This window comes from Callithrix jacchus, chromosome 22, assembly GCF_049354715.1.
Source record: "Callithrix jacchus isolate 240 chromosome 22, calJac240_pri, whole genome shotgun sequence".
NCBI lineage: Eukaryota > Metazoa > Chordata > Mammalia > Primates > Cebidae > Callithrix > Callithrix jacchus.
Window position 1 is genome coordinate 18,638,593 of NC_133523.1, and position 26,165 is coordinate 18,664,757.

The 26,165-nt window shown below is 42.3% G+C and overlaps 1 protein-coding gene across 5 annotated transcripts in view; it reads right to left on the reverse strand.

Annotated features, from left to right (window-relative positions):
• Positions 1–26,165, reverse strand: part of LOC118142814 (uncharacterized) — a 73,063-nt gene that overhangs the window by 5,334 nt on the left and 41,564 nt on the right. Inside the window, exons 1-4 of one of the 5 annotated variants that reach the window (XM_078362052.1) lie at positions 18,206–18,398; positions 15,503–15,655; positions 4,976–5,102; positions 3,489–3,587 (exon numbers count right to left, since the gene is read on the reverse strand). In XM_078362052.1, the coding sequence (XP_078218178.1) occupies positions 3,489–3,587; positions 4,976–5,009 (133 nt within the window). In that variant the 5' untranslated portion in view covers positions 5,010–5,102; positions 15,503–15,655; positions 18,206–18,398. Of the gene's footprint in view, positions 1–212; positions 392–3,488; positions 3,588–4,975; positions 5,103–15,502; positions 15,656–18,205; positions 18,399–26,165 lie in introns of those variants that run through there. The other 4 variants (XM_035285574.3, XM_035285573.3, XM_078362053.1 and 1 more) reach the window with 4 other exon arrangements.

The window sequence follows — 26,165 nt, forward strand, 5'->3', positions numbered from 1 at the left end:
TCAAGCCATTACACTCCAGCCTAGGCAACAGAGTGGGATTCTGTCTCAAAAAAGAAAAAAAAGTCCTCTAAAATTTGAAAAGTAAAAGCAGAGAAATCATTATAAGCATTTGTTAGTGAATATATAACATATAATTAGCAACATCAATGACAAATTTGAGGGCAGATACAAGGAGAAAAAATTTTTGAATGCAACTGAAGTTCATTTTTTACCAGATTAAAATACGTTGTTGTATCTTTTAGAGGTTTTATATAATCCCCAAGGTATCATCAAGAATATATATCTCAGGAGGCTGAGGCAGGAGAGTTGCCTGAACCCAGGAGGCGGAGGTTGCGGTGAGCCGAGATCGTGCCATTGCACTCCAGCCTGGGTAACAAGAGGGAGACTCCGTCTCAAAAAAAAAAAAAAAAAAAAAAAGAATATTAATCTATGCAGATAAAAAAATAAAAGCATATCAAGATAAGTATAAAAAAGACACAAATACAAAAAAATAGAAAATGAGGAACAAAGATACAAGAAGCAAATAAAAAATTTCTAACTCTTTGGCCAGGCGTGGTGGCTCATGCCTGTAATCTCAGCACTTTGGGAAACCAAGGCGGGTGAATCATGAGGTCAAGAGATCGAGACCATCCTGGCCAACAGGGTGGAACCCCGTCTCTATTAAAAATACAAAAAAAATTTTAGCTGGGCGTGGTGGCACGTGCCTGTAGTCCCAGCTACTTGGGATGCTGAGGCAGGAGAATTGCTTGAATCCGGGAGGCGGAGGTTGCAGTGAGCCGAGCTCTTGCTACTGCACGCCAGCCTGGTGCCTGGTGACTGAGTGGGACTCTGTTTTTTTTTTTTTTTTTTTTTAATTTCTAAGTCTTCACAAGTGAAGAAAAAATTCTTTTTAGACAAGCAAATGCTGAAAGAATACATTACCACCAGGTATGCCTTGCTAGGGCTCCTGAAAGAAGCACTAAATATGGGAAGAAAAAACCATTACCAGCCTTTGCTGGTACAAAAAACACACTGAAGTACAAAGATCAATGATGGTATAAAACAGCCACATCAACAATTACATAAAATAAGCAGCTAGCATCACTTGGACAGCCTCAAAGTAACATTAGCCTTAATTACAATAGGCTAAATGCCTCCACTGAATGAAGAGTCACGACCCATTTCACAGGAAAAATGTAGGCTCAAAGTAAAAACATGGAGGAAAATTTACAAAGGAAATAGAAGCAGAAAAAAGCAAGGCTTACAATCATAGTTTCTGACAAACTTGAAACCAACAAAGATTGAAAAAAGACAAGCACATTACATAAGGTAAGATCAATTCAAGGAGCACCCAGATTCATAAAACTCATTCTTAGAGACCTACAAGGAGACTAGACTCCCGCATAGTAACAGTGAGCGACTTTAACACCTCATTGTTAATATTAAAGAGATCAATGAGACAGAAAAGGAACAAGAATATTCAGAACCTGAACTCAGCTGTGGGTCAAGTGGACCTGACATATCTACAGAACTGTCCAGCCACAAACACCACAATACACATTATTCTAAGTTCCACATGGCACTTACTCTAAAATTGATGACATAATTGGAAGGAAAACCCTTCTCACAAACGCAAAAGAACTGAAATCATAACGAACAGTCTCTCAGACTGCAGTGAAATCAAATTAAAACTCAAGAGTAAGAAACTCACCATGCACAATGGCTCATACCTGTAATCCCAGCACTTTAAAGAAGCTGAAGGGTGTGGATCGGGTGAGATCAGGAGGTTGGGATCAGCCTGGCCAACATGGGGAAGCCCCATGTCTACCAAAAATACAAAAAATTAGCTGAGCAGGATGGCACAAGCCTGTAGGCCTACCTACTCAGAAGACTGAGGCACAAGAATCACCTGAAGCCAGGAGGCAGAAGTAGCAGTGGGCCAAGATCATGCTACTGTCCTCCAGCCTGGGTGGCAGAGTAAGACTCTCATCTCAAAAAAGAAAAAAGAAAAAAAATCAAGAGTAAGAAACTCACTCAAAACCACACAGCTACATGGAAATTGAGCAACCTGCCCCTGAATGACTTCTAGCCAAATAATACAATTAAATCAGAGGCTGGTATCTGGGGCCACACCCTTCTGACCATGCCTGACCTCAGAAGCTAAGTACGGTCCAGCCTTGATGAAACTTGGATAAGTAGGCCAGGTGCGCGGTGGCTCATGCCTATAATCCCAGTACTTTGGGAGGCCGAGGCGGGTGGATCACGAGGTCAAGAGATCGAGACCATCCTGGTCAACGAGGTGAAACCCCGTCTCTACTAAAAATACAAAAATTAGCTGAGCATGGTGGTGCGTGCCTGTAGTCCCAGCTACTAGGGAGGCTGAGGCAGGAGAATTGCTTGAACCCAGAAGGCGGAGGTTGCAGTGAGCTGAGATCGTGCCTTTGCACTCCAGCCTGGCTAACGAGTGAAACTCCGTCTCAAAAAAAAAAAAAAAAAAAGAAACTTGGATAAGAGACCACCTGGGAATACAAGGTGCTATAGGCTTTGGCTGGACACAGTGGGTTACACCTGTAATACCAATATAGAGTCACTAAATTTCCTTTCAAAATTTCAGTGGCATTTTTCTTCACAGTAATGAAAAATACAACTCTAAAATTTACAAGAAACAACAATAAACTTCAAATAGCCAAAGCAATCTTGAGGAAAAAACAAAGTAGAGAGACATTATACTTTATAATTTCAAACTATATTTCAAGAACATATTAATAAAAACAGGATGGAATGTGCAGAAAAACACCAACAAAAACAAAACAAAAAAACACAATGGAATAGAAACCAGTACCCTTTCATATTTCAGACATGATGTAAAAAGAGAACTAAGAAAACAGTTCGGGTGGGCACGGTGGTTCACGCCTGTAATCCCAGCATTGGGAGGACAAGGCAGGCAGATGACTTGTGGTCAGGAGTTTGAGACTAGCCTGGCCAACAAACATGGTGAAACCCCAGCTCTATTAAAAATACAAAACATTAGCTGGGCGTGGTAGCAGGTGCCTGAAATCTCAGCTACTTGGGGTGGCTAAGGCAAGAGAATTACTTAAACCTGGGAGCAGAGGTTGCAGTGAGCTGAGATTGTGCCATTGCATTCTAGCTGGGGCAAAAAAGCAAAATTCAGTCTCAAAAGAAAAAAAAAAGTTTAACATAGAGTTTCTCAAAATCATGCAGATATTTGTGTGTCCCCCAAAACAATGGAAAAGCAGCTAGATTGTGCAGTCTCATATGCCATGAAGAGGACTTTGGTTCTGACAAAAAACTTGAAGGGAGATCACCAAAGGAAAAGTCAAATCCTTAAAGAATTTAAAAGCATAGACAGAAGATGCCCCTATGTGAGAGTAAACTTTAAAAAACTCAAGCTTTCCAGAAAATATTTGCTTTGGAACACAGCGTCCCAAGTCACATTTTCAGCACTGGCTTTCTTTTTGCTGTCGTCTGTTGTATTCACTTTCACCTACCTGGGGGTTCATCTACCATCTCAAGTCTCTTCATATTCCAGGGCTCTTTTCCTTGCTCCAGACAGGTGATCAGGTCTGGCTTAGAGACAGCAATACCTGCTTTATTAAAAATTTAAAAAAAAAAAAAAAAATACACACACATGAATATTTTTCATATTCTTTAGTTACCAAGCTGGTACTGTGCTTACTAAAGAGGACACAGTATATTCTAGAATATGAATCCTAAAATACAAATTTATAACAGAAATTTCAAAGCACTTTGAGAATATTTCAAATTTATAGGTTCTTAATTTCACTTAAATGTTTGATTAATGAATACCCGGTATTCATTAATCAAAAACTGGTAGTGGTAAATAGATTTTTTTTTTTTTTTTTAATGAGATGGAGTTTCGCTCTTGTTACCCAGACTGGAGTGCAATGGCACGATCTCGGCTCACCTCAACCTTCGCCTCCTGGGTTCAGGTAATTCTCCTACCTCAGCCTCCTGAGTAGCTGGGACTACAGGCGCGCACCACCATGCCCAGCTAATTTTTGTATTTTTAGTAGAGACGGGGTTTCACCTTGTTGACCAGGATGGTCTCGATCTCCTGACCTCGTGATCCACCCGCCTCAGCCTTCCAATGTGCTGGGATCATGGGCGTGAGCCACTGTGCCCGGTGGTAAATAGATTTTAAGATATGGGCAGCCAGGATGACTCACGCCTGTAATCCCAGCACTTTGGGCGGCAGGTGAATCACTTAAGGTCCAGGGTTCGAGACCAGCCTGGCCAGCATGGTGAAATCTCCTCTCTACTAAAAATAGAAAAATTAGCTGGAAGTGGTGGCGGGCACCTGTAATCACAGCTACTCAGAAGGCTGAGGCAGAGAATTGCTTGAACCTGGGAGGCCAAGGTTGCAGTGAGCTGAGATTGCACCATTGCAGTCTAGCCTGGAAACAGAGCAAGACTTTGTATCCAAAAAAAGGATATGGGAAACAATGTTTTATGCCACTGATCTAGAGTAAAGGATACAAATCAGCCCAGGCATGAGGAAAGTTTAAGTAAAGATAAAACATTTTGAATAAATTCTTTTCGACATGGACAAATCCTCAGAATTTTTTTAAAAACAGGAATCAGAGGCTGGGTGCGGTGGCTCACGCCTATAATCATGAGGTCAAGAGACCGAGACCATCCTGGTCAACAAGGTGAAACCCCGTCTCTACTAAAATACAAAAATTAGCTGGGCATGGTGGTGCACGCCTGTAGTCCCAGCTACTCAGGAGGCTGAGGCAGGAGAATTGCTTGAACCCAAGAGGCGGAGGTTGCGGTCAGCCGAGATCGTGCCATTGCACTCCAGCCTGGGTAACAACAGCGAAACTCCGACTCAAAAACAAAACAGGAATCAGAAACTCATTTATGCAAAGCATAAATTACCAAAAATTATTCTATAAAAATAGAGAAATAAAACCCTTAGGGTATATGAGGAATTGTATATTAAAGTTATTCTCACCTAAGAAGGCCAGGTTTCTGTAGTTCTCTAACATCACTTTTCTATACAAATCCTGCTGAGCAGTGTCCAGGCATTGCCACTCCTCTAGAGAGAATTCGATGGCCACATCCCTAAATGTCAACGGCCCCTGAAAAACACAAGCACACAGACACATATATTTACCAAGTAGCCACGGGCAGAATTTATTATTTGAATTAAAGTGAGATGAGAAAGTAAAGAGAATTGGTTTTGACTTGTAGAAATCACTGAAATTATCCAATAATTTTTAACACAAGTATTATCTCATGTTTAACTCTGAGAGAAGAGGATGGCATAAAATCCACAACCCTGGTGTATATATGATACTTCTCTGGATGATAAAGTATAAAATTAAGGGCATAAACAAAAATATGTATACTCTTGAGGGCTATATTTACATCATAAAGTTTGAGTTCTGTATATTTTTCAGATGAAAATAGACAGTTGAGTTAGAAGGTAGCTCTCAACTTTAAATGTGAACAAGAAACTGGGGATCCTTTGTGTAGATTTCTTTTGTTCAGAAGATCCAGAATAAAGTCTGAACTTCTGAATTTCTAACAAGCTCACTAGTAATGCCACTGTTTTTGGCCTAAGAAAACTACTTTGTCAAACGTCCAGTAAACGGAAGAGCCTATGTTTTACCAATTTTTTTCTGGCCTGTAAACAAAGATAAGAGCCTTCATTTTCCAAACACAGATATATGCAGAGAAAACCTAAGAAAAAAGGGCAGGTGCCACATTAATTGTAATGGTTTATGCACATTAGCTGCATAAAAATACTTAATAATGAAGAGAAAAATAATTAACTCAAGTCAGAGAGCTCTGCAACCAAGTAAATCATTCACGTCAATCACACTAGAACACATTTTTAGGATGTGCTGATGTACATAGAACACGGCATCACTGCTGAGATATGGCCCCTCAAAAAGTAAATTATAGTCTGAATTTAACCATAAAGAGAAATCAGTTTTATGCAAAATTCAAGATACAGATGTCTCCCATGTTCTGTTATTTTTAATAGTGATTTTAGGCAGTCTTTCTTTAGACCCCAGACAGCAGGTTCTCCTAATAATTTTTTTTTCAGAACTTTCTGGATAGTAAATGCTATTCTGGCCGGGTGCGGTGGCTCAAGCCTGTAATCCCAGCACTTTGGGAGGCCAAGGCAGGTGGATCACGAGGTCAAGAGATTGAGACCATCCTGGTCAACAAGATGAAACCCCGTCTCTACTAAAAATACAAAAATTAGCTGGGCATGGTGTCGCATGCCTGTAGTCCCAGCTACCCGGGAGGCTGAGACAGGAGAATCGCTTGCACCCAGGAGGTGGAGGTTGCGGTGAGCCAAGAATGCGCCATTGCACTCCAGCCTGGGCAACAAGAGTGAAACTCCGTTCAAAAAATATATATATATTACTATGTTTATATTTACTTTTTTGTTACATGTGGAGCCGCTACTGGATCTGCAGGAATAGAAAACAAGTTGCTATATGTACAGTTTCTGTAAGCACTGCTTTTACTACAAATTTTAAAATTAAAAAAAAATTTTTAAATTAAGATCCTAAAATACATAGTTTATTTTTCTCATTTACCTGCTTTTAGGTTTCTGAACATTGTGAGCACCAGTTGTAGAAAGGCAGCAGGATTCACCAGCCAAAATTCTTATCTTTTTAAATCAGTTTTGTGAGGCGAGACTCTAGGGTGGGGTCAGACCTAAAAAAGTCCTCCAAAAAGGATGAGTCTGGCTGGGTGCGGTGGCTCATGTTGTAATCCCAGCACTTTGGGAGGCTGAAGTGCGGTCACCTGTGGTCAGGAGTTGGAAACCTGCCTGACCAACATGGTAAAACGCTACCTCTACTAAAAATACAAAAATTAGCCAGGTGTGGTGGCAGGCACCTATAATCCCAGTTACTTGGGAGGTTGAGGCAGGAGAATTGCTTGCATCCAGGAGGCGAAGGTTGTAGAAAGGAGGCGAAGGTTGTAGTGAGCCAAGATTATGCCACCGCACTCCAGTCTGGGCAACAAGAGCAAGACTCCATCTCAAAAAAATTCTAAAAAGGGTGAATCTGAACAGACCCCGGTTAGGCAGTGAACCCTATATAGAATTCTGCTCTCTATGGCACTGGGGTATTTCCAGTTCTGTTTTTCCTAAGCTTACCTAAGAGAAACTAAAATTCCAGAGTTTATGTAAAATATGATAGGCTATTCCAGCATCATATATTACAGGTAGGTATAGTTATGGTCAGGGCTCTGAATACTTTGTGGCCTTGATCTAAACCTTTAATCTATTTTTGCCACTTCCCTGTCAACTTTATAACATATAATAATAAGCAATTTAAACAAATCTCTTAAAGTTGTCTAAGATCATTTTATTGGATGAAACATATGCATCCTTAGCAAGGTAAAAGAAACACAAATAATAATAACAATTCTCCTGTCCATAAATATCCCTTCAGGTGATGACATCAGAAGTCACCAAAGTATTAAAAAAGTAGCCCAAATAAAGCTGGAGGTTTTTTTTTTTTGCATTTTACATCTATTCATTGTACCAACAATATGATGCTTAATTCAACCATACATCCTGGACGGCAGGGACCATGACTGCTTCACCTGTCTTGAATGGCCATATGAAATGGAAGCGATTAGTTTATCTGTTTGAGTCACCAGACCTCCTTTTCGTCTTTCACCCAAGAACCAAGAAACTGGAGAAACTCATCTTGGTAACAACTAAAGTTATCTTTTGTATAAGGGGGAAAAAAAGACAGGATTACTTCTTTGTCTTATACCGAGAAAGAAGCAGGGTTAATCATTCTTGTCAGCCTGACACAGTTCTGCCCTGGACATCCTCTCAAGTGTCTTAAAGATGCCTAGGTGATTGTGAGAGGGTTCTTAGTGACCTGGGACTGATGGCCCAAAGATAACCCAGGCTGGAGAGACTCAGGCTGACTCTAAATAGAAAATGGAACTGCCCTGGTGAAGCTCCAGAAGCTGGATCACCTATCCTGATTCATTAGCTTTTGGGTAAGAGGAAGGACAAAAAAATACTCTATTCCAGGCCGTGTGCGGTGGCTCATGCCTGTAATCCCAGCACTTTGGGAGGCCGAGGCGGGTGGATCACGAGGTCAAGAGATCGAGACCATCCTGGTCAACATGGTGAAACCCCATCTCTACTAAAAATACAAAAAAATTGGCTGGGCATGGTGGCACGCACCTGTAATCCCAGCTACTCGGGGCTGAGGCAGGAGAATTGCGTGAACCCAGGAGGCAGAGGTTGCAGTGAGCCGAGATCACGTCATTGCACTCCAGTCTGGGTAACAAGAGCAAAACTCTGTCTCAAAAAAAAAAAAAAAAACAGAATCCTATTTACAGTTACCACAAAAAATATAGAACAGAAATACAGTTAACCAGGGAGGTGAAAGATCTCTATAAGAAGAATAACAAACACTGCATAAAGAAGCCAGAAATGGCCGGGTGCGGTGGCTCACTCCTGTAATCCCAGCACTTTGAGAGACTGAGGCGGACAGATGAAAAAGAGAATCCCGGAATAGGCCAATAACAAGGTCAGGAGATCAAGACCATTCTGGCTGACATGAAGAAAATCCGTCTCTACTAAAAATACAAAAATTAGCTGGGCATGGTGGCATGCGCCTATAGTCCCAGCTACTCTGGAGGCTGAGGGAGAATCATTTGAACCCAGGAGGCAGAGGTTGCAGTGAGTTGATATCACACCACTGCACTCCAGCCTGGGTGAGAGTGAGACTTCATCTCATTAAAAAAAAAAAAAAAAAATTAGAGATGATACAAACAGATGGAAAAAAAACAATTTATGCTCACAAATAGAGAAGATCAATATTATTAAAATGGCCAAACTGCCCAAAGACCTTTACCAATTCAATGCTATTCCTATGAAACTTCCAAAAACAGTGTTAGCAAAACCAAAAAATAACTATTTTAAAATTTGGGTTGTTTTTTTTTTTTTTTTTTTTTTTTTGAGACAGAGTTTCACTCTTGTTACCCAGGCTGGAGTGCAATGGCGCGATCTCGGCTCGCCGCAACCTCCGCCTCCTGGCTTCAGGCAATTCTCCTGCCTCAGCCTCCTGAGTAGCTGGGATTACAGGCATGCACCACCATGCCCAGCTAATTTTTTGTGTTTTTAGTAGAGATGGGGTTTCACCATGTTGACCAGGATGGTCTCGATCTCTCGTGATCCACCCACCTCAGCCTCCCAAAGTGCTGGGATTACAGGCTTGAGCCACTGCGCCCGGCCCTAAAATTTATATGGAACCAAAATGAGCCTGAATACCCAAGGCAATTTTAAACAAAAAGAACAAAGCTGGAGGCATTACATTACCCCATTTCAAACTACACTAAGTACAAGGCTACAGTAATCAAATCAGCATGGTACTGCTACAAAAACAGACCCATAGACAAATAGTCTATGAGCAGAGAATAGAGAGCCCAGAAATAATGCCACACACCTCCAATTATCTGCTCTTTGACAAAGCTGATAAGAAGAATGTGGGGAGAATTCCCTATTTAATAAATGTGCTGAAATAACTAGCTAGCACTATGTAGAAGATTGAAACTGGTCACCTTCCCCTCTCTCTCTATATATACACACACACATATATATATATACACATACATACATATCAAATGAAGAAAAAGACTTAAATGCAAAACTTAAAATTAATTTTAAAACCCTGGAAGGTAAACAACCAAGAAAATACCATTCCAGGCATAGGAACGAGCAAAGACTTTATGAGGAAGATACCAAAAGCAATTGCAACAAAAGCAAAAATTGACAAATGAGACCTAATTAAACTAAAGAGCTTCTTCACAGCACAGGAAACTATCAACAGAGTAGGCAACATATCAAATAAACAACAATATTCACAAACTATATTCCTGACAAAGGTGTAATATCCAGCATTCATAAAGAAGCTAGGCAAGCTTAGAGGCGCGATGGCTCACGTCTGTAATCCCAGTACTCTGGAAGGCTAAGGTGGACGGGTCACCTGAGGTCAGGAATTCCAGACCAGCCTGGCCAGCATGGTGAAACCTTGTCTCTACTAAAAATACAAAAATTAGCTGGGTGTGGTGGCGTGTACCTGTAATCCTAGCTACTTGGGAGGCTGAGAGAGGAGAATCGATTGAACCCAGGAGGCGGAGGTTGCTGTGAGCTGAGATCGTGCCACTGTGTTCCAGCCTGGGCAACAAAGACCAAAACTTTGTCTTGGGGGGAAAAGTTTAAAAAAAAGTTAAGCAAGTTTCCCAAAAGAAAAAAACTTCATTATCATCTGTAAAACAGTGATGATATAAGGGAAAAAAAAAAGAAAAAAATTTCATTAAAAAGTAGGCAAAAGACATCAACAGATGCTTTTCCAAGAAGACAAACACGTGGCTAACAAGCAGATGGAAAAATGCTCACCACTAATCACTAGAGAAATCAAATGCACGCACGCTCGCGCACACACTCACACACACACACCAGACACCATCTCACACCAGTCAGCATGGCTGTTGTTAGAAAGTCAATAAAAGGCTGGCATGGTAATGCCAGCACTTTGGGAGGCCAAGGTGGGCAGATCACTTGAGGTCATGAGTTTGAGATCAGCCTGGCCAAAATGGAGAAACCCCAACTTTACTAAAAATAAAAAAATTACTCAGGCTTGGTGGTACACATCTGTAGCTCCAGTTACTCAGGAAACGAAGGCATGAGAATCTATAGAACCTGGGAGGTGGAGGTTGCAGTGAGCTGAGATCCAACCACTACACTCTGGCGGGGGTGACAGAGTCAGACTTTGTCTCAAAAACAAAAGTCGAAAACAGATGCTATTAAGGTTGCCGGGAAAATGGAATGGTTGCCAGGCATGGTGGCTCACACCTGTAATCCCAGCACTTCGTGAGGTCGAAATGGGCGGATCACCTGAGGTCAGGAGTTCGAGACCAGCCTGGCCAACATGGTGAAACCCTGTCTCTAAAAAAAATTTTTTAAATAATAAATAAATAAAAAGAAAATGGAATGTTTATACACTGCTAGTGGGAGTGTAAATTAGTTCGACCACTGTGAAAAGCAGTGTGGCGATTCCTCACGGAACTGAAACAGAATTACTATTTGACCCAGCAGACTTCAAACCGGGTATATACCCAAAGAAATATAAATTATTCTACCATAAAGGCACATGCACATGCATGTTTATTACAGCACTGTTTGCAATAATAAAGATATCGGCTGGGCATGGTGGCTCCCACCTGCAATCTCAGCACTTTTGGAGGTCGAGGTGGGGACATCACGAGGTCAAGAAATCGAACCATCCAGGCCAACATGGTGAAACCCCATCTCTACTAAAAATACAAAACTTAGCCGGCAGGCCTGTAGTCCCAGCTACATGTGAGGCTGAGGCAGGAGAATCGCTTGAACCCAGGAGGCGGAGGTTGCAGTGAGCTGAGCTGATGCCACTGTACTCCAGTCTGGGCGACAGAGTGAGACTCCATCTCAAACAAACAAAAGACATGGAACAAACCTAACTGGTAGACTAGATTAAAGTAATATGGTATGGAGGGGTGAGGTGGTTCACACTTGTAATCCCAGCACTTTGGGAGGTTGAGGCAGGTGGATTGCCTTAGCTCAAGAGTACAAGACTAGCCTGGGAAACATGGCAAAACCCCATCTCTACAAAAGATAGAACAAATAGCCAGGAATGGTGGTGCATGCTTTTAGTCCCAGGTACTTAGGGGGCTGAAGTAAGGGTGCCCTTAGCTAGGAAGGTTGAGGCTGAAGTGAGCCAAGACTACACCACTGCACTTCAGCCTCTGTGACATAGTGAAACACAGTCTCCAAATAAATTAATTTAAAAAATAGATTTAATAAAAACAGAATAGCCTCTGCGACATATAGTGAAACACTGTCTCCAAATAAATTAATTTTAAAAATAGGAGATTTAATAAAAACAAAATATGGTACATAAACATCATGGAAGATTATGTGGCCATTAAAAGAAAAAAAAAAAACAGTCGGGCGTGGTGGCTCACACTTATAATCCCAACACTTTGGGAGGCCAAGGCAGGTGGATCACGAGGTCGAGGTCAAGAGATTGATACCATCCTGGCCAACATGGTGAAACCCTGTCTCTACTAAAAATACAAAAATTAGCTGGGCATGGTGGCGTGCGCCTGTAGTCCCAGCTACTCGGGAGGCTGAGGCAGGAGAATTGCTTGAACCCGGAAGGCGGAGGCTGCAGTGAGCCGAGCGCCATTGCCCTACAGTCTGGGTAACAAGAGCGAAACTCCGTCTCAAAAAAAAAGAAAAAAAAAGACTGTTGTTGCCTTGCCTTCCCCGCCCCCTCTCCCTCCCTCCTCTCCCTTCCCCCCTCCTTGTTGCCACACTCCTTAGACAGGAACTGGGCGACCTAGAACGAGGTTCCCATCCCATCTTTTTTTTTTTTTTTTTTTTATGGCGGGGGAGGAAGGCAAGAAGGGAGGGAAGAAGGATGGTAGGGAGGAAGGAAGGGATGAAGGAAGGAAAGAAGGGAGGAAGCGGGGAGGGAGGGAGGGAAGGGAAGGAAGGAAATCAAGCAATGAGAGAAATATTGCCGACCTGGATCTAGAGGTTTACAAGTTGATTTCTTTTTTTTTTGAGAGAAGGAAAAAAAAAAAAATAAGTAAAGGAGAGGAAGAAAGAGGAAGAGAAAGAGGGAGAGTACATGGAAATATTGCTTTATTTTGAAAAAAATTGGGTATTATTAATGACCAATCAATGTTTCATTTAAACTTATGGATAGATGTGATGTGGTATTGACAAGAATGTATATTTTGTGTATTTGAAGTGGAGAGCTCTATAAATATTTATTAAGTTTACTTGTTCTGGATCTGAGTTCGAGTCCTTGATATCCTTATTAATTTTCTGTCTCATTGAGTCTAAGTCTCTATGTATCTGGGTGTTAGGATCGTTAGCTCTTGTTGTTGCATAGATCCTTTTACCACTATATCTTTGTTGCTTTAAAATCTATTTTATCCGCTACGAGATTTGCAACTCCTACTTTTTATTTATTTATTATTTATTTTTGCTCTCTATTTGGTTGGTAAATCTTTCTCCATCCCTTTGTTTTGAGTCTTTGTGTATCCTTGCATGTGAAACAGGTCTGGATGTAACATGCCATTGGGTTTTGGCTGTGTCTTTTGATTGGGGGATTTAGTCAATTTAAATTTAGGGTTACTGCCATTTGATGTTGACTGGCTATTTTATCCATTCGTTGGTGTAAATTCTTCTTTATGTTGATACTCTTTACTTTTTGGTGTATTTTTAGAAAGGCTAATACTGGTTGTTTCTTTCTGTGTGTAATGCTTCTTTCAGAAGCTCTTGTAAAGCAGGCCTGGTGGTAATAAAATCTCTGAGTTCTTGCTTGTTCATAAAAGATTTTATTTTTCCTTCAGTTGTGAAGCTTAGTTTGGCTGGATATGAAATTCTGGGCTGAAGGTTCTGTTCTTTGAGGATGTTGAATATTGGCCCCCACTCTCTTCTGGCTTGTAGAGTTTCTGCTGAGAGATCTGCTGTGAGTCTGATAGGCTTGCCTTTGTGGGTAACATGACCTTTCTCTCTGGCTGCCCTTAGTATCTTCTCCTTCATTTCAACCCTGGTGAATCTAACGATTATGTGCCTTGGGGTTGCTCTTCTTGAGGAATATCTTTGTGGTGTTCTCTGTATTACCTGGGGTTGAATGTTGACCTGCTTTGCTAGTTTAGGAAAATTTTCCTGAATAATATCCTGAAGGGTATTTTCCAGCTTGGATTCATTCTCTCCGTCGCATTCAGGTACACCTATCAAACGTAAATTTGGTCTTTTCACATAGTCCCACATTTCTTGGAGACTTTGCTCATTCCTTTTTATCCTTTTTTCTCTAATCTTTTCTTCACGTTTTATTTCATTAAGTTGGACTTTGACCTCTGATATCCTTTCTTCTGCTTGAACAATTCGAGTGTTTAAACCTGTGCATACTTCTCGGAGTTCCTGTATTGTATTCTTCAGTTCCATTAATTCACTCATACTCCTCTCTAAGTTGTCTATTCTCAATAGGATTTCATCAAACCTTTTTTCAAAGTTCCTAGTTTCTTTACGTTGGGCTACAACATGTTCTTTTAACTCACCGAAGTTTGTTATTATCCATTCCTTGAAGAGTGATTCTGTCATCAGGAGGCACTCGTTCTCCATCAAGCCTTGTTCCATTGTTGATGTGGAACTGTGATCATCTTTAGAGGGAGAGGCGTTCTGACTTTGAGTATTCTCGGCTTTTTTACGCTGGTTTCTTCCCGTCATTGTAAATTTATCCTCCTGCCGTCTTTGAATTTACCAACTTTCAGATTAGGTCTCTTGAGTGGACATCCAGGTTGTTAGTTCCCAGGGCCAGAGCAGCGGCGTTAAAACTGATGGTGCTTTTCTGCCCAGGATTCTCCTGTCGGGCTTCCTTCTTGTGTCCGTAGTAGGCGACTCTGCCTTCCCGGGGCTCCAAACCTTGGTCAGAAGGGGAACCGGTCCGTTTACTCTGCGCCGAGTGCTGCGTGCCGAAGTGCCCTCACAGCCGCTGGGCCGGGCTCTGGTGTTGTGCTGGGGGCCCTTGTGGGTCCTCCGAACCTGTTTACTCTGCTCCAAGAGCTGCCGCGCCGAGGTGCCCGCGGAACCGCTGCGCCAGCCACGAGAGTCGCGCTGGCCACCCGTGTGTTTCCTCCACTGGGGGATCTTCTGCTCCGTGAGCGACCAGAATTTGAAAGTGTGGCGTCCTCTAGTTCTCCGCTCCTTCCCTGAGAGCTGCAATCCCGGGATGTTAGCGATCGGCCATCTTGGATCATTCTCCCCATCCCATCTTTTAAAAAGCAAAACAGTCTCTGTTTTGTTTTTGTTTCGAGCTGCGAGCCGGGCTCGCTCTTGCTAATTAGACTTCAGATCCCCCTCCGGCCTCAGTGCTCATTCCGGGGAAGACACCTGCTGAGATGTCTTTTCCCCCTCCCCCAACCAAACCACTCTAGTCCTGCCTGTGCTTTCCCGGTTTGATGCAGGCATGCTTTTTCTCTATGTATTTTTTCGTTCGACAACAAACAGCATCAGCTGGGGTTCCCGAAGGTCAGAAAATGGCTATTGATTAATCTATTAGAATAGTTGCCGAGAGAAACAAAAACGACGTAAAGTAACAGGGAACCTATAAATAAAGAAGCCATTAACTGTCTACTTGGAGTTGTTAAACGACTTAACATATGAAAAAATCGGAAATGAGGCTCTGGGAAAGGAGCCGGGATTGGCGGCGGCCTGGGTGTAAACAAATCCTCCAAGATTTAGCTTCGGAGGAAGCCGTCGGCAGAGCGGGTGGAGGAGGCGAGGAGGTGTGGCCAGTGCACGCGGAGTGCAATCCAAGTCAGTGATGGCCGCCTAGTTGGGAGCAGCAAGAGCCTGCCCGTTGTGGCAGGCACATGGAACCCAATCCCTATTTGTCCGCTGCGGCTGGGAGGGGAGCGCCGGACTCACCAGAGGAAGGAGCACGAGGGGAGAAGGTCCGAGAGGAAATAATTGGTGAAATATTTGCAGAAGATGCTGGGATGCAGATTTAATTCCAGGTGAACAGTGGTGCTTCTGATTCCCTCAGTCTGTTTCCCACCCACGATCTCCTCTTTCCTTGTCCTAGACACACCAAAAATAACTCGGTAAAATAAAAATAAAAATTTAAAAATAAATAAATAAATAAAAACGACAAGATTAAGTTATTTGCAGCAACATAGATGATGCTGGATACCATTATCCTTAAAAGCTAAAGCGGGCCGGGCGCGGGGGCTCACGCCTCTAATCCCAGCACTTTGGGAGGCCGAGGCGGGTGGATCACGAGGTCAAGAGATCGAGACCATCCTGGTCAACATGGTGAAACCCCGTCTCTACTAAAAATACAAAAAATTAGCTGGGCATGGTGGTGCGCGCCTGTAGTCCCAGCTACTCGGGAGGCTGAGGCAGGAGAATTGCTTGAACCCAGGAGGTGGAGGTTGCGATGAGCCGAGATCGTGCCACTGCACTCCGGCCTGGGTAACAACAGCGAAACTCCGTCCCAAAGAAAAAAAAAAGAGCTAAATAATAAGAACACACGGACACAAAGAGGGGAACAGCAGACACTGTGGCCTAGTTAGGAACAGAGAATGAAAGGACAAAAAGATTTCTAAAAACCTGTTCGGTGCTATGCTTAGTACCTTAGTGACAACATAATCTACACCAAACCCCCATGACACATTTTACCTATATATAATACAGCTGCGTGTGGACCACTGAACCAAAAAGAAAAGTTAAAAAAAAAAAAAAATTCATGGATGGGGAAGAGTGCAATGTAGCTGGAAGGAGCTGTTTGTTCTATAGACAAAGTGGCCCAGATGGGGCTATACTTTATGCGCTAGCGAGCAGATGAGATTATGAACAGCTGGCCCAGAACCCTAGATTGGTGGGGAAAACAGGTTGCTGCTGCAGATGCAGTGTCTGGGGGTGGGGATATATTCAGTATCAGAAGACTTGTAGACACACATGTGGGTTTTTGTCAAGAAACACTAGAATCAGGAGCCGTGGTGGCTCTGGCCAGTTGTCCTGGCGCTTGAGGAGGCGAGGCTATGAGTTCAAGGCCAACCTGAGCAACATAAGAAGCTCTCATTCATTAACAAAAAAAGAAAAAGAAACACTAGAATCAAAACTGCTGTGGTGAAGTTCCTGAGGGTGGTGACTGGGAGGGGTATACATCGAGGTCTAGCATGTGTGTTTGTGAGTGGGTGGGAATCCCATGGTGGCAGCGGTGAGAAAAGGGGGGGTCTGTCATCACAAGTCCTTTCCTCTAAGTTTTCATCCTCTCTCATCCTGGGAGGAGGCCTAGGATCCTAGGACAATGGGCAGTGTGACAGCCTGTGTACAGGACAGTAGAGCCTCCCATTCCCAGATACCCAGAGTTCCATTCCAGGCCAGGCCTCTGTGAAATGTTTCTTCTGGCACCAAATCTGTAGAGTTTGCTGAACACCAAGCAATTTTCCACCACCAACTCAATGTCTAACATTAGAATTCTGACACCACCCAGAGTCAGCACAGACCCTGATTCAGGGCTCAGTTCCACAACATTGTTCTCACAGCAGATGGCAATCACAAACCCCACAAGCTCACCTAGCTTCTGAGCTACTGTTTAAAAATTGGGGACTCCCACACCGGGCGCAGTGGCTCATGCCTGTAATCCCAGCACTTTGGGAGGCCAAGGTGGGCAGATCACAAGGTCAGGAGTTTGAGACTAGTCTGGCCAACATGGTGAAACCTGGTCTCTACCAAAAATACAAAAATTAGCCAGGTGTGGTGGCACACACGCCTGTAGTCCCAGCTACTCTGGAGGCTGAGGCGGAAGAATCACTTGAACCAGGGAGGCGGAGGTTGCAGTAAGCCAAGACCACACCATTGCACTCCAGCCTAGGTGACAAAATGAGACTGTCTCAAAAAAAAAAAAGAAAAAGAAAATCTAACCGAAGTGCATTTTGTAGTAAATTACTACATTGAGAGAAACAAAATTCAGCCTTAACCAATTATAAACTGCCAATGAACATCTGATTACATAACCAGGAAAATTTCACCTTTATTATACAAATCAATAAAGTACGTAACTGTGATACCTAACCAATTACTGAATTTGGTTTTCCTCATCAGGCAGTTCATAAAAGTCTTACCTTGAAGCCCCAACCATGGACCACAAATTACAAATCACAGCTGGGGTGCGCCACGATTTTTGTATTACTCTTTGATTAAATGCTTTAATGTTTCTATGGTCACTCCCATATATTTTCAACAAAAAAAAGAGGAACTGCGAATCCCGGGGGACCAAAGCTGTTCCCATTCTTGAACCCGCACCCGGGTCAGGATTCTCCCCTGGCGACCCTCTCGCGGTCCCAGCACAATCCGGGAGAGACGCGGCGCTGCGGGTGCAGAGCTGCCCAGAGCGGGCTCCAGGCCAGGGCACATTCACTGCGCAGGGAACAGACAGGACGCCCGGGGACCCGGCTGTCGGCGCAGCCGCCATCTTACTGCTGAAGGGAACCGAGGCCGAGCTGGGCAAGGAGAACTCGGGGGGCAGATTGCAGAGCTGACAACGGGGAGGCCCGAGTCCCGCCACAGCCACTTCCCACCGGTTTCAACAAGCCCCTCTCGGGAAGTCGGACCCGGCACTCTCACCATTTCTAGGCTTCCAGGGGGTCCTGGCGTCTTAGCTGTGCATCTCCCAATACCTGCAGGTCACCGGGCCACAGAGGCTTGTCCTCTATCAGCAGAGGACACAAAGGAGTAAAAACCAGATCTGGAGCTCCGGCTGCAGCGGGAGACAAAGGCCCCGCCACGTCCCGGAAGCCGCCATGTCCGCTCCAGCTGCGCGCCTGATTGGACGGTTCGCAGCCCAGCCTGAGCCTCAGCGCCAGCCCCGGGAGTACCCAGTTTTTAAACAGTAGCTCAGATGCTTAGGTGAGCCTGTGGGGTTTGTGACCGGCATCTGCAATGATGGCCTCTAATAATTTTGTTTTAAAAATTCTCGGGCTGGGCGCGGTGGCTCATGCCTGTAATCCCAGCTACTCGGGAGGCTGAGACAGGAGAATAGTTTGAACCCAGGAGGCGGAGGTTGCGGTGAGCCGAGAATGCGCCATTTCATTCCAGCCTGGGCAACAAGAGCGAAACTCCATCTCAAAAAAAAAAAAAAAAATTCTCACATTAGGAGGCTGAGGCAGGACAATCGCTTGAACCCGGGAGGCAGAGGTTGCAGTGAGCCAAGATCGCGCCACTGTCCTGGAGCCTGGGCGACAGAGCAAGACTCCTCTCAAGAAAAAAAAAAATTCTCGCATTTTGGTTAGGTCTCATATAGGTCACAGTGTGACCAAAACTCGGGGTCTTAGTGCGTCTCCCAGTTTCCACTGTTTCCAGTTCTTTAAAAAAATGATGGGAACATGTCAAAGGGAGCCAGCCTGAAAGTATTCCCCATCCAAACTGAAACAATGTAAGCAACCAAAGGAATAGAGTTGACCTATAAAATAAATCAAGTCAAATCAAATAAATACCCATACATTCACACTGATATATTAAAAAAAAAAAAAAAGCTTTAAAAAAGAAAAGGATAGGGCAAATCTTTTTTTACAGATATCCAAACATTAATCAACATAGATAAAATGCTAAAGAAATCATCACAAAACCACCACAGTTGTTATTGTATCCAAGGTTAACTGAGGAGGGTAATAATTGTAATTAACACTTAGAAAATAGGCCGAGCGCGGTGGCTCACGCCTATAATCCCAGCACTTTGGGAGGCCGAGGCGGGTGGATCACGAGGTCAAGAGATCGAGACCATCCTGGTCAACATGGTGAAACCCCCATCCTGGTCAACATGGTGAAACCCGGTCTCTACTAAAAATGAATATAATTAAAATGTCTATGCTGCTTAAAGCAGCCTACAGATTAAAGTGCTCTATCATTTTTTATTTTGTTTCATTTTTTATTGCATTATTCCATGTTTGTAACATGTTGCTCCAAATTATACAATGTTTTTTTTTGTGGTGGGTTTGGCTGATTCACCAAATAGAAATACAAAAAAAAAAAAAAACAGTTACATTTAAATTTGGAATAAACAACAAAAACTTTTTAGTACGGCTATGCAATATTTGCATATTTGTGTATCATATGTGTAATTATTGGAATATATTTATACAAATAACAATTTATAATTTATCTGAAATTCAAATTGAACCAAGTGTATTTTATTTTGTTTTTCAACCCTGTTTATGGGAACCATTGTTCTTTTCTCCAGACTCAGCATCAATTACCTGAAAAGCTTCATTAGAGAAAAAAAAATTCGATAATTAGCAGATACACTCCTATATAGTATGCAGTAGTAATTAGAGAGTGTGTGGCGTGAATTAAAGTGTGTGATCTGGATACCTTATGGGAAGAAAAAAATAGAATTCTTACCTATGCTTTTTAATCTAATTGCATCTCTTTTTGGGATACGACCTATAATACATGCAGTATATTAGTAAAGTGATTTTTTTTTTTTTTTTTGAGACGGAGTTTCGCTCTTGTTACCCAGGCTGGAGTGCAATGGCGCGATCTCGGCTCACCGCAACCTCCGCCTCCTGGGTTCAGGCAATTCTCCTGCCTCAGCCTCCCGAGTAGCTGGGACTACAGGCACCACCATGCCCAGCTAATTTTTATATTTTTAGTAGAGATGGGGTTTCACCTTGTTGACCAGGATGGTCTCGATCTCTTGACCTCATGATCCACCCGCCTCGGCCTCCCAAAGTGCTGGGATGATAGGCGTGAGCCACCATGCCCGGCCATAATTTTCTTAATTTACATTGTCTCATTTCTTTATTTTTTGAGACGGAGTTTCGCTCTTGTTACCCAGACTGGAGTGCAATGGCACGATCTCGGCTCACCGCAACCTCCGCCTCCTGGGTTCAAGCAATTCTCCTGCCTCAGCCTCCTGAGTAGCTGGGAATACAGGCGCGCACCACCATGCCCAGTTATTTTTGTATTTTTAGTAGAGACGGGGTTTCACCTTGTTGACCAAGATGGTCTCGATCTCTTGACCTCGTGATCCTGAATTTTCTTGAATGCTCTTTTCTGCATCTATTATGTTAATCATATCAATTTTTGCTTTTATTATCTTTACATGGTGAATCATACTTGGTAGGATTTTTATTACTAATTCAATTTCATTATATTTATTATTTATTTATTTTTATGGAGTTTTGCTCTTGCTGCCAAGGCTGGAGTGCAATGGTGCAATCCTGTCTCACTGCAACCTCCACCTCCTGGGTTTAAGCCATTCTCCTGCCTCAGCCTCCTGAGTAGCTGAGATTACAGGCATGCATCACTATACCTGGCTAATTTTGCATTTTTAGTAGAGACAGTGTTTCTCTATGTTGGTCAGGCTGGTCTTGAACTCCCGACCTCTGGTGATCTGCCCATCTCAGCCTCCCAAAGTGCTGGGATACAGGCGTAAGCCACCATCCCCAGCCTTCATTATATATTTTATACATCTTTGCTTTGTTCATGACTTCTGCTTCTTCATGGCTGTATCTTGGAAGTTTGTGTATCCAGGATTTTATCAATTTTCTTTGAATTTTCTAGTTTGCAGGCGTAAAGATATCCATAGCAGTCTCTGAGGATTTTTTGTATTTATGTAATGATTTATTGTGACTTCACATCTCTAACATTTAAATAGATGCAGAGTACAAAAATAAAGAAATAGATGCAGAATAAGTTTGACAAAAGTTGACATTCCTTTGTGATCAATCTCTGAAAAAGTTAGGTATGGAACAAATGCACCTCAGCCAATAAATGCCGCTATAAACAAAAAATGCACAGCGAACCACATACTAAACAGGGATATGTTGCAAGCTTTTACTCTAAGAGCTAGAACAAGACAAGGATGCTCACTCGAATCAGTCTTACTAAACATGGTATTACATGTCCAAGACAAAGAAATTAGAGAGTAAAATCAAAAGCAACCAGACTGGAAAAAAAGAAAGTTAAATTATCCCTGTACAAAATCTGAAGAATGGAAAAGCCAAAGACTTTACAAAAAACTGTTAGAACTAATAAACAAAGTCATTCAACTTTCAGAATACATAAGCTACATCCAAAAGTACGTAGCATTTCTATGCACTATCTCAAAATGAAATTAAAAAACAATTCCATCTAAAATGACTTTAGTAACTATGCTTTGAAATAAATTTAACCAAAAAGTTGAAACACCTTACATGATACTCTAAAGAACATTAAAGAAATTAATACACAAATATTATTCACTCATGAATTGACATTAATTAAATATCTGTATTATACAAAATGATCTACAGATATAATGCAACTCTATCAAAATACCAGTGACATACTTCATAGAAATTTAAAAAAGTATATCCAAAATTCACACAGTACCACAGAAGATCCTAAATATCCAAAGCAATAAAAAAATGAAGATATCATCCCACCTGACTTTGAAATATACTACAAACTTAAAGTGACTAAAACAGTATGGTACTTGAATAAAAGCAGATACATAGGCCAATATACTACATAAAGAGAGAACCATAGAGACCATAAATATATGTATGTATTTACAACTAACTTATTTTAAATAAAGGTGACAATTTCTTTTTCTTTTTTTTTTTTTCTGAGATGGAGTCTTGCTGTTGTTACCCAGATTGGAGTGCAATGGCACGACCTCCGCTCACTGCAACCTCTGCCTCCTGGGTTCAAGCAATTCTCCTGCCTCAGCCTCCTGAGTAGCTGGGACTATAGGCGCGCATCACCATGCCCAGCTAATTTTTGTATTTTTAGTAGAGATGGGGTTTCACCTTGTTGACCAGGATGGTCTCTATCTCTTGACCTCGTGATCTACCTGCCTTGTCCTCCCAAAGTGCTGGGATTATAGGTATCAGCCACCGCGCCCGGCCCGACAGTTTCTTAAGGAAAGAATAGTATCTTCAATAAATGGTGTTGAGAAAATTATATCCACAGGCAGAGCAGTAAAATGAGACCCTCATCTCACACCAGATAAAAACATCTACTCAAAATAAATTAGGTACTTAAATATAAAAACTGAAACAGCTACAAAAAAATAGAGTGAAATCTCCATAACATTGTTTAGGCATTGAGTTTTTAAAATTTAACCTTGGCCGGGCACGGTGGCTCAAGCCTGTAATCCCAGCACTTTGGGAGACCGAGGCGGTTGGATCACAAGGTCAAGAGATCAAGACCATCCTGGTCAACATAGTGAAGAAACCCCATCTCTACTAAAAATACAAAAAGTTAGCTGGGCATGGTGGTGTGTGCCTGTAATCCCAGCTACTCAGGAGCGTGAGGCAGGAGAATTGCCTGAACCCAGGAGGCGGAGGTTGCGGTGAGCCGAGATCGCGCCATTGCACTCCAGCCTGGGTAACAAGAGCAAAACTCCGTCTCAAAAAAATAAAAAATAAAATTTAACCTCAAAATCCCAGGGAACAAAAGAAAAAATAGATTAATCAGATTCCTTCAAATTTAAAAGTTGCTGCACAGAATCTAGTACAATCAACAGGATGAGATAACTAAGTAATGAGAGAAAATATTTGCAAATCATACATGTGAGGAGTTAATATTAAAAATATATAAGAAACTTAGCCGGGTGCGGTGGCTCAAGCCTGTAATCCCAGCACTCTGGGAGGCCGAGGTGGGCAGATCATGAGGTCAAGAGATCGAGACTGTCCTGGCCAACATGGTGAACCCTGTCTCTACTAAAAATACAAAAATTAGCCAGGCATGTTGGCGCGTGCCTGTAATCCCAGCACTCGGGAGGCTGAGGTGGAAGAATCGGTTGAATCCAGGAGGCAGAGGTTGCAGTGAGCCGAGATTGTGCCCCTTCACTCCAGCCTGGCGATAGAGCAAGACTCCATCTCAAAAAAAAAGGAAAAGAAAAAGAAAGAAACTCAAATTTAGGTTACTGTTACTGAAGGAAAAAAAAAAAAACGAAACTCAAATGACTATAACAAAAAAAAACAAATAACTATTTAAATAAACAAAAGGCTTAAATAAGTCTTTTTCAAGAAAAGACATACACATGGATAGCAGATATATGTAAAAATGTTCAATGTAAATTATGATCAGAGAAAGGCAAGCCAAAAACCAGTATGAGGTAGCAACTCACTCTTAGAATGACTCTTACTAAAAAGAAAAATAATAAAGTGTTGGCAAAGACGTGAAGAAAAGGGAATGCTTGCACACCGTTGGTTTGAATGAAAATGAAGACAGCCATTATGAAAAATGAAATAGAGATTTCTCAAAAAAAATCAAACTACCATGTAACACAGCAATTGCACCACTGGATATGTATCTGAAACAAACAATGTCGAAATGAAGAAACGTTTGGACTCTTTGTTGTTTGCAGCACTCTTTCCAATAGACAAAATATAGAATCAACTGTTTAACTTCTAAGGAGGAAATAAAGACAATGGGATAGATACACACAATGGAGTACTATTCATTATTTTTAAAAGAATTTTTTTTTTTTTTTTGGATTGAGTCTCGCTCTGTCAGCCAGGCTGGAGAGCAGTGGCACAATCTTGGCTCACTGCAACCTCCACATTTCTGGTTTAAGGGATTTTTGTGCCTCAGCCTCTGGAGTAGCTGGGATTACAAGTGTGCACCGCCATGCCCAGCTGATTGATTTGTTTGTATTTTTAGTAGAGATGGGTTTTTGTCATGTTTCCCAGGCTGGTCTCAACTCTATGCTCAACTGATGCACCTGCCTCAGTCTCCTAGAGAGCTGGAATTACAAGTGTGAGCCATCATGTCTGGCCTAGGAAAAAATCTATTATTTTCAACCACATGGATTAAGCTGGTTGAGGTAAGTCAGGCACAGAAAGATTAATATCTCATTATTTCACTTACACATGGATTCCAAAAAAGTTAATCTCAGTAATATATAAAGTAAAATGGTGACCATCAGAGGCCAATATATTTAGGATTAAAGGGATAAAAAGATGTTTGTCAAAATATATATAATCATAGTTGAACAGAAGAAATAAGTTTAAAAGATTTGGCTGGGCGCGGTGGCTCAAGCCTGTAATCCCAGCACTTTGGGAGGCCGAGGCGGGGTGGATCACGAGGTCAAGAGATCAACACCATCCTGGTCAACATGGTGAAACCCCGTCTCTACTAAAAATACAAAAATTAGCTGGGCATGGTGGTGCGCGCCTGTAGTCCCAGCTACTCGGGAGGCTGCGGCAGGAGAATTGCTTGAACCCAGAAGGCGGAGGTTATGGTGAGCCGAGATCGCGCCATTGCACTCCAGTCTGGGTAACAACAGAGAAACTCTGTCTCAAAAAAATAAAATAAAAGCATATTTTCAAAACATGACAGAAGGATAACAATGTTTCAAACACTTTCTGTATCTGTGTCATAATCTTTGCTAAGTACATAGTTTTTGTGTTTTTGTCATTTGTCAGTCATAACCATAGGAACTCTCCACTGTCGCCTGAGCTGGAGTTCAGCGGCGTGATCTCAGCTCACGGCAATCTCCAGTTCCTAGGTTCAAGTGATTGTCCTGCTTCAGCCTCCCGAGTAGTTGGGATTACAGGAGAGTGCCACCATGCCTGGCTACAGGCTGGTCTCGAACACCTGATCTCGTGATCCACCTGCCTTGACCTCCCAAAATGTTGGGATTACAGGCGTGAGCCACTGCGCCCAGCCAGGAACTGTGATATTTAACAGCATGTTCTGGACCCAGCACATTGCATGGGAGAAGCCAATATACTTTAGAATTTTTGCTTTAAACTTGGGGCACCTGAAGTTTCTGGTGCTGATGGTAATGGTATGAAAGACACTAAAGGAGCAGGTGTTGCTTATGGCCCCATGACTGGCCATTCTGTGACCACAGTAAACTAGTTTGCATGCTAAATAACAACAAATGTTTTAATCCAAAAGCTGTCAGGATTTCCATAAGTTATCCAGAGAAAATGACTGAGGAGTTGGCTACAGTTAGGTGACTAAAAATAAAAACTGAAGACTAAACTCCACCCACTAAAAAAAATTATATGTAAGTGGGAAATTCCTCCAAATTGCAGTATCAATATGAAAAAAAATTCTTTCAAATTTCAAATTCACAGAGGTCATTTTATTATTTTGCAAACTTTAACAGTTACACTTAAAAATAGAAGATTCGGACTGGGTGAAGTGGCTCACACGTGTAATCCCAGCACTTTGGGAGGCTGAGACAGGTGGATCACCTGAGGGTCAGGAGTTCAAGACCAGCCTGACCAACATTGCAAAACCCAGTCTTCATTAAAAACACAAAAGTTACGGGCCGGGCACAGTCGCTCACGCCTGTAATCCTAGCACTTTAGGAGGCTGAGGTGGGTGGATCACCTGAGGTCAGGAGTTCATGACCACCCTGGCCATGATGGTGAAGACCCATCTCAATTAAAAAAAAAAAAAAGTTGGCTGAGTGCAGTGGCTCACGTCTGTAATCCCAGCACTTTGGGAGGCTGAGGTGGGTGGATCAGGTCAGGAGTTCGAGACCAGCCAGATCAACATGGTGAAACCCATCTCTTAAAAAAATAATAATATAATACAAAAGTTAGCCAGGTGTGGTGGCAAGTGCCTATAATTTCAGCTA